Source organism: Falco biarmicus, chromosome 3 (genome assembly GCF_023638135.1).
Source record: "Falco biarmicus isolate bFalBia1 chromosome 3, bFalBia1.pri, whole genome shotgun sequence".
In the NCBI taxonomy this organism is placed as follows: Eukaryota; Metazoa; Chordata; class Aves; order Falconiformes; family Falconidae; genus Falco; species Falco biarmicus.
The window spans coordinates 114,727,025-114,735,599 of record NC_079290.1 but is presented as its reverse complement, the minus strand read 5'-3'; the positions used below and the strand labels follow the sequence as shown (position 1 = coordinate 114,735,599).

The following is an 8,575-nucleotide window of genomic DNA, read 5'->3' as shown; positions in this document are numbered from 1 at the left end:
CCTTTCCCTGGAAAACCCTGCCAGCTGTCAGTGGAGGTGCTGCCCTGCCATGGGCCAGCCTTCCACATCCAGACCCAGCAGGGAGCTGCTCCACCCTTAATTAAAGGTCTTTAATCACCAAGCAGGTGATGGATGAGCATCAAGGCACTGTTACATCTCAGGCTGGGGGCTGATGTATTCAAGACACCTGCTGGAGCCAGCCAGGGGCTCTTGGAGGACCATGAGGCTCCAGCCTAGGGGCTGTGGACCAAGGCACAAGCCCCAACCCCTTCAGAAAGCAGTCAGTGCTGCAGAGACAGTTCACACCTTTATTGCTGTAGCTGGAGGGTCTTTTCCCCGCTCCTCTTCCCCCCATCCCTTCTTTACTGGGAACACAATGTGCTCAAGCCAGGATGGATGGTCCATGTGTCACAGAGCAGAGCACCGGCATCTGGGCATCCTGCAACCACCCTGCCTCCCTCCGTGTCCTCCCACTGCGTTTGCTTTGGTGAGGAAGGTGTTTGGGTTAAAACCTGGCACTCTCCCAGCACCAGCCCCCAGGACAGTGGTCCAGCCCCATGTCCACAGGGCAACGTCTCTCCTGCCCCCAAATCATTCAAGCCCAGGTTTCACCCAGGGAAGGACAAGCTGCCCAGGTCAGACCAGTCTCACTTTTCAGGGATGTGTCCCCCAGTGGCTACCAGCCCACCCCAAGCAAAGGGCAGGTATTTACAGGGGGGAATCTCCTGAATTCACCAGGGTTTTCTCAAGCAAACCTGCCTGTTGCCAGAGCCCGGCTCCCCGGGACATTTAGGTGAGCCCAGCACAAGAAGCCAGGGTGTAGGGACCGGTGCCCACCATCATCCTCCCTCCCCACCCTGGCTGCCCGATGTGGCCATCACAGCATCCCGTCTAGCACCACGCTCCCTCCAGCCCCATCGCCGGGCGCCGTCAGCAGAACTGCAGGAGAAGCAGAGCCCAGGGCAGGTGATGAGCCCTCACCCAGCCCCCCAGCACTGCTTTGGGGGGCTCTGCCACCCCCCAGGGCCAGGGAGGGGTTGGGACACCCAAAGCCCCACCCGGCTGGGCACAGACCTTCCAGCGGTTCCCGCATTCGTTGCACAGCACGAATGTTGTCATGGGCTCATCAGCGCTGCGTGTCTGCACCTAGCACGGAGCAGGCAGCTGGGTCAGCAGGGACCCCTCCAGCATCCCCCACATCGGGGTCCCCTGGGGACAGAGGGGAGCCCCAGGGGCTTTGCAGGGCTGACCTGGTTGTAGGTGCAGTTCTTCTTCTTGCACTTGCCGCACTGGAAGAGGTCGGTGACGGTGCCGCCCGTCTTGGCCATCTGGTGCTCACGGATGGCCTCCTGGGTCATGGCGTTCCTCAGCTCCTTCAGCTCATCGCTGGCCATCTCCTGCCACCGGCACCGGCACCACAGGGTCAGAGCTGCCACGGCGCTGCCCTGGGGCTCGCAGCCAAGCCGGCACAGAGTGCCAAGCCAGCACCCTCCCTATCCTCTCCAGGACCAGGACGGATCCTGCTCTCTGTGCTTGCTGGAGAGCTAAAGTCCATCCAGATGGAAAAACCACCCCATCCTCAAACCAAAACTGCTGCCTTCAGGGACCTGGCTCCCCATGGAGGGAGCTGGGCTCCCTGGAGCCTGATCTGGGGACCCCAGCTGAGGAGGAGGAATGGGGACCCTCAAGCCTGACTCCTGCCAGCATGACATCCCACACCTGGTCTGCGATGGGCATGGGGGGCTGCAGGGCTCTGGAGGATCAGGCAGTGCCCCCTGCTTTCTCTCCATGCCCCAGCCAGCAGCAAAGTGGGACAGGGAGATGCTGGGACAAGCCCAGTGTGGGCACCAGCAAGCCAAGACCCAGCCAGCCCTCATGTGCCGACACAGCCTCCAAGAGCAGAGGTCGGGGTAGGGGTGGACTTCATCCCCATGGAGATGGAGTGGTCCATGAGACACAGCCCCATGTCCCCCATCCCGCTGCCCACCTCGGCGGTCATGCGGGCGATGAGGCTGGGCTGGATGGCCCCGCACAGCACGTTCCTTCGCAGGCTGGGATTTTTGGGGTCCTTCAGGTTGCTAATCCTGCTCCGCACCCGGTTGCGATACTTCATGTCTGTGCTCTTCAGCTCCTGGAAGATATGTGGGGTCTGTCAAGGAATCAAGGGGGCACAGTGGGGGGATGCCAGCACCATGGGCATCCACTGCTGCTCTGGGCTCGGTGGTGCTGGCTGTCACCAGGGCCAGTGTCCACAGGCATGTGGAGGTGGCCGATCTCAACAGGGCTTTGCTCCTGGGGGGACCACTGGGAGGGGGGTCTCCCCCTCCTTGGGTTTAGGAGGATGAAGCCCAGCTTGAGGTGTGGGCAGGAAAACAACTTGGCATTGCCTTGCAACATTTGACACACAGGCAAAGCTGTCGGGGCACAGGGACTGTCACCAGACGCTGTGCTGGGATTTGAATTCCTGGTGCAGAGGACTCAGCCCACTCTCCTCCTCCAAAAAGCCACCAGCTGCCTGCATGGATGTGGGCAGAGAGGCTGAGGTGCCAGCTCTGGGGTCCTGTGAGCCCCCAGGCACTCACAAGTAGAGAGTTTGGGATACACCAAAAATCGAAGCGTACCCAGGAGGGGAAACAGCCTTGAGGCTGATCCTGGACTTGGGGGGCTGCCAGGACACCCTCAAGCCTTGAGCTGGGAGTGAAACGAGGTGGCTTCATCCCTGGCAGCATGGCACAGCCTGGGCCCCGTGAGGGACCAGGGCTGGCAAGAGACATGGGCACCCACAGCAGCTCAGAGAAGAGGTCTTGACTGAGTGTTGGGTTTATTTCCCCAGGGATGAAAGCAGGTCCCTGCGCAGAGGGGTCTGGGGGGATGCACAGACCTCCGGACTACGGCAGGCGCCCAGGGGATGCTCTGCTCAGCATCAGCATCAGCCTCTAACCGGGGTCTGGGCTCCCTCTGCAGGCAACGGGGACAGCAGAGCCCGTCATCCTCTGTCCTTGTCCCCACCATCCTTTGTCCTTGTCCCCATCACCACGTCTGAGCCCACGTGTCTATGTCCCAGCAGATGGAGCCTGGGGACTTCCAGCCCCCGCAAAGGATATGGTCTTCGATCTCCGATGCCATCTTCTCGCAGTTGACACCAAACTCCTTGTAGTCGTCTACAGGGCAGAGAGGCCGAGGGGTGACATTCAGGTGTGACACCAGCTGGGTCTCACTGTGCACTGAGAAACCTTGAAAAAAAGTCTCGCGTCTCCCCCTCAACTTGCCCCAGGCACGCCATCTCTAAACCCCCTGGTTTTACCCATCTTGAACCTTACAAAGACCCCATCCCCACACCCGACCCCTTATCAGAGGCCCTACCTACCACCTTTTCTTTCATTTTGGGGCTAAACACTGAGCTATGAGCTACAAGCTGCAGTTTGTTTGCAAGTCTAGGGTGAGTTTGCCATTGCAGGGCTGTGCATGCCCCAGGATGCAGAACCTTGCTTGTTATTGTAGAGCTGCTCCTATTAGAGGTTTACTACAGGAGAAACAGCCCAGTTTGGGCTCCAGCACCCCCCAGCTCCAGCACCTCCTAAGCTCCAGCATCCCCCAGAGCTGCTCACCATCCATGCGGAGAGCGGCCGTCAGCATCTCGATGCACTTGTCCCGCACTGAATCCCCTGTGAGGTAGCAGGGGGCCAGGAGGCAGGGGCTGGGCGAGAAGGTGGGGCTGGTGGGGGTCCGCGGTGTCTCCGGTTTGGCCTTGCTGCTGTTGGCTCTGCAGGGCACATGGGGACGGGACAGGCAGGCGCCGGGGTCCTGGCACAGCCCCAGGGGACCTGCCGGGGGTCCTGTGGCGGTGGGATGGGTCCCTCCTACCTTTCCTCCTTGCTGTCGCTGGAGTTTCTCCAGGAGCCGGTGGGAGCTGGTGAGGGGCTGGTGCCCACAGAGACTTTCCTGGGGGTGGCACAGGAGGGACAGTGGGGGTGACACCACAGACAGGGCAGGCAGGGGCTGGTGGCAGGACCTCAGGCACCAGCGCATCAGTGCCAGCGCTTGGAAGCCAACAGGAATCTCCACAGGGGAGGGTTTGCTCCTCATGGGGAATGTCCCGATGCCCGTGGCAGGATCAGGGCTCCCAGCCATCTCCACCCACCCCAGATGTGCGTCCCATGGTCAGAGCACTCCCAAAGGGGATCCCCAAGGCATCCCCAAGCTGCCCATGGACCCCTCCTCCTTACCTCTCTCCTGGCAGTCTCTTCTGCGGGGAGGAGGCGGAGGAGATGGCCGAGGTGGTGGAGGACCTCGAGTCAGCAGAGTCTCTCCTAGCAGGACAAGCTCCGTGCCAGAGGATGGCGATAGGGACCAGGCGGTGGGTCCAGACACCCAGCCGGTGAGGGGCTGGGGCTCAGCCTCTCCCATCCTCACCCAGCCCAGGCACCCACCTCTCTTTCTTGCTGTCCAGAGGTGACTTCTTCGAGGATGCAGTGGGACTCCAGCCGTCACTGGACTCTCTTCACCGCAGAAGTCCAAAGGAAGGGAGAGATGCTCTCAGCAAGCCCAGCCCCAGCATCCCCCAGTGTGATCTGGTGAGCCGGATCCTGCCTGCCCATCTGCACACCCCAGCCCTGGCCAAGTCCCCGCCAAGCCCCTCCAGCCCCCAGGCTGCCGGCAAAGCCTCCCCCAGGCTGGTAGTGCCCGGCAGAGCCTGGCACAAAGGGTCGGCGCATCCTTCAGCAGGTACCTTTCTGGGTTGGAATCAGTAGGGTGGCTCCGGGGGATGGTGGCACAAGAGCCAGACTTGCTGGGCTTCCTAGGGACAGAGAGAGTGGGGCAAGGTCAGACAGCACCATCCAAAGAGCCCTCACCTGGGAAATAAACAGCTCTAGAGGAGAGAAAAGAAAAAAAAGCTATTTCTCCCTCCCTTCTCCAAAAGCTGCCCTGGTGCTGCCACAGCAGCAGGCAGCTGCCCTTTGGCTCTGGCAGTGCTGCCAGCTGCCGTGGACAGGCAGGGGTGGATAAACCAAACTCGTAAGGAGCGAGCAGAGGGTGGTCTCTTATTGGCCCCACTGGTGCCTTGGCCACGCAGCTGGTGTCCCCCAAGAGCAGGCAGGAGCTCCCACCTCTCCTTGTGCTTCTCCCTGTGCTTCTCAGCCAGGCTCTTGGGGTGCTTCGCCCCTTCGTTGGCGCAGCTGGGAAAAACCATCCCCTTCTCCTTCTTCTCCTTCTCCCCATCTGTGTCCTTCTCCTTCTTCCCATCCACATCTTTCTCCCTCTTCGGGGCGGTGGAGGACTCTGGTAAAGGATTTGGGTGTCACAGGCACAGCCCAAAGCAGCACAGGGCACCTGGGGAGCTGCATCCCAGGGTGGGGGCACGGCTGGGGGCTGCTCAGCCCCTGGGGGGCACACACTGATTTACATCACTCTGCCCTGGAGCAAAAATGAGCCCTTGGAAAATCCGTCAAGTCTGCGTGTTGCCTGGAAGGACTGGGTTACAGCAGCTGTGATGCACAGGAGCCTGCACATCCCAGCTCAGAACCGATCCCACTCTGGGACTGATCCCACTTTGACCCCCCTGGAGAGCATCAGGCGCTTGGGACACCGGGAGGGTTGGGGCTGGGGAGGGTTCTTGCCTCTCCCTGGCATCGCTCACCCAGCAGCCGCTTCCAGTTCTTGATGAGGATTTTGGCTGAAGCCACCACCTCTTCGTCCGAGCAGTGTTTCCGCACTGAGTTGACGGCCACCCCGATCCGTGTGGTCTGGGGACATACGCCAGGGACGTGTCCTTAGGGATGTGCCGGCTGGCATGGGGAGGACAGGGTGAGCCACCCCACGGGGTGTCTCTGCACCCAGACTCCTCACCTGGAGCAGCTGGATGGTCATGGTGTAGCCGGTGAGGGACTTGAGCAGATCCAGCGCCCCTTCCTAGAGCAGGGAGAAGCCACAGGGGCCCGTAAGGAGCTGGAGAGAAATGGGGGGGCTGCGCTGAGGCAGCCCACGTCCCCCCTTTCCTCTCACTGGCACCAGGCGATGCCAGGGAGGGCACCCCACGGGGACACAAAGCAGCCCCGGGCACACCAGACCCTCCCCAGCAATGCACGCATAGAAAAAACCCAAACCCAAATCCTGCCGGACCATCCCAGCACGGGGTCACCTCTCCCAGCTGGGAAGCTGGAGCCTCCCGTCAGGCACAGGAAAACCCTCTGTAAGGAAACCCTGGGCTGCTGGGAGCCAGGGACAGCTGGGGGACACCCAAATGTCCCCACACAGGGGTGCAAGGGTCTGTGGGACATGCACCCCCGGGGTGCATAGCGGCTGCAGGGCTAAACATAGCCCCGGCACAGAGCCCTCCTCCTCCTCCCTGATATTTTTAGAGCCCCAGGAGCACAGTCAGCTCGCAGGTGTGTCCCCCACAGGGGGGACAGCCCCGTGCTGGGCTGGACTCCCCACCATGAGGGGCTGGATCAGGCCCCCCCAGTACGATGGGTGCAGGGAATGTCCCCATGCTGTGGCTGGACCCTGACTCTGTCCCCGTCCCCAGCAGGCAGGCATGGTGGTGTAGGGCAGGAGGGTTGGGCAGGGTCAGTCCCTTGACCTGGGGGTAATTCCTGGTGGGAACGGAGCCCCTGTGGCTCCCACGGGGTCTGATGCAGTTGCAGGTGCTGGCACCCCAAAAGCCACCAGATCTGGGGGGGACGGCAGCACTGCCCCCTCCGCCCAGGAACCTGCACCTTGTCAGGGCAAAGGCCGGCGGAAATAGTCAAATATTAACTTTAAGGGCTGGGCCCAACTCTGCTCACCCAGGCGCAAACTGAGCACCAGGAGCCCCGGATGGATCCTCACCTGGTGTGAAGCAGGGCCAGATCCAGGCTCCCCCCAGCACGCCATCGCCAAAGCAACCCCGGAGCCATCGTTCGACCCCCTCCCCTCCCTTTGCACACTTGCACACGTTCGTGCAACAGGCAGGGCTGGGGCTGGGGCTGTGAGGCGCTTGAGCCCCCAGCCCACCCCCCAAAGAGTTTTCCTTTGCGTGGGGCTGAGCCTGCAGCACCAGTACCGGCCGCGATCGAGTGTTGGTGGCCGGGCTGGTGGCCAAGCACCTGTCGCCCAAGGTCCTGCACCACTGAGGGGTGCCTGGAGCTGCCACCTCTGGGACAGACCCCCCCCCTTGCCCCCAAATCCCAAGGGCCGGGAGCAGTGGGGTGCAGAAGACCCCCAAATCAGAGGCAAAATAAAATCCCCTGGGTGCTGGCTCCGACGTCGCGAGGCTGGGCTGGGGGTGCACAGGCAGCACCCTGGGGTGCTGGTGGCACCTGTGGGTGCTCAGCACCCCCGGGACCTGCTCAGCCCCTCCAGGACTGTGAGCAACAGGAGCAGGAGGTGAAGAGAAACCCCCCGCTTTCCCCCCGCTCCCCTGTCCCAAGGAACGGTGCAACTCCAAACATGCATGCACACACGTGTCAGTACGCACACGCGTGCACACCCGCCCCGGGGGCTCGGCCACCTTACCGTGCTCTTCCTGGCCACCATCTTATCCAGTTTCTTGGCGATCCGGACCAGCTCCTCAGCGGGCCCCATGCTGGCGGAGCGAGCCCAAGGCAGCGGCCGGCAGAGTTTGGCACTGCCGGCATGGGGGTCCGGCGGCGAGGTGGGGCGGGGGGTGCGAAGGGGTGGCCAGAAAGGAGCAGAGAGGGGAGTAAAAAAAGGGGGAAAAGAAAGGGAAGGGAAGGGAGAGAAAGCAGAAAGGAGGTGGGGCTGTCCCGGCCAGTTATAACTCCTGCCAGGCAGGCGAAATAGCACGGGGAAGGGCTAAATATAGCCCAGCGCGGGCAGGGCCACGCTGCAGGAGCTGGGGGAGGCGCATGGCGGGGGGCACCGGGCGGCCTGGCCCACCGGAGGGGGACCTGGGGGGCCAAGGGGCTGCCTAGCGTGGGGATGGAGCCTGGTGCTGGCAGGGAAAGCCCTGGCCGTGGCTTTGCCACCAACGTGTCTCAGCCAGGGAGCGCCGAGGGGCGCGGGCACGATGCCAGGGGGCTGCTCTACCCACACCCGGTGTCCTGCGCCAGCGAGTTCCCAGGGAGGGGAGAAGCCACAATGACAAGCGACACCCCAATGCCTCCCGCAGCCATTTAAATCTGGTGGGTGCTCCGCTGAGCCCCCCCAGGAGCACCCGGTGCGTGGTGTGCCAGCTTGCAGCAGGTGCTGGGAGCCCCCCTGGCACTGGCCGGGCAGCTGCGGCGGGGCACCGCAGTGGGGATGCTACCCCCAGGCCCAAGAGGCACAGCCAGTTCGGTTGGGGGGGGGTGATGGCAAGCATGCGACCCTCGCTCATCCCTGCCCCACCTCCCAATGGGGTGGCTGAAGGGTGAGCACCCCGCTCTGTGCGGGGCTGGATCCCTCCCAGCCCCCCTCCACACAGAGATGGGGCAGGGGGCACCCATCTATGCACCCCCTGAATACCCAGCCTCCTCCAGCAGAGAACCAGGCTGCCCAACCCAGCCTGGTGCATACCCCCACCCCACACACAGAGCCCCCCCAAAACAGTGCTCCCCACACGCGACACCCCCAAAGCCCAGGGTCACATCCCTGG

At 62.7% G+C, this 8,575-nt stretch overlaps 1 protein-coding gene across 1 annotated transcript; it reads right to left on the bottom strand.

Moving 5' to 3' along the window:
- Positions 1 to 294: 294 nt before the first annotated feature.
- On the bottom strand, positions 295 to 7,767 carry TCEA3 (transcription elongation factor A3). Its single transcript, XM_056333351.1, has 14 exons — positions 7,495 to 7,767; positions 5,848 to 5,910; positions 5,639 to 5,744; positions 5,109 to 5,280; positions 4,730 to 4,798; positions 4,431 to 4,499; positions 4,227 to 4,310; positions 3,865 to 3,942; positions 3,609 to 3,763; positions 3,106 to 3,161; positions 1,988 to 2,143; positions 1,251 to 1,397; positions 1,075 to 1,146; positions 295 to 939 (listed from the first exon to the last, which is right to left on the bottom strand). The coding sequence occupies exons 1-14, from the start codon at positions 7,561 to 7,563 to the stop codon at positions 931 to 933; spliced, it is 1,305 nt and encodes a 434-aa protein (XP_056189326.1). The 5' UTR covers positions 7,564 to 7,767; the 3' UTR covers positions 295 to 930.
- Positions 7,768 to 8,575: the final 808 nt, after the last annotated feature.

Bases quoted from the DNA above. Each gene is read 5' to 3' on its own strand.
- TCEA3 (XM_056333351.1), bottom strand. From the start codon at position 7,563: ATGGGGCCCGCTGAGGAGCTGGTCCGGATCGCCAAGAAACTGGATAAG. The intron at 3,943-4,226 runs GTAAGGAGGAGG...TGCCACCCCCAG, and splicing joins AAGAGACTGCCAGGAGAGAG to GAAAGTCTCTGTGGGCACCA. The intron at 1,147-1,250 runs GTCAGCCCTGCA...GCTCCGTGCTAG, and splicing joins AGAACTGCACCTACAACCAG to GTGCAGACACGCAGCGCTGA.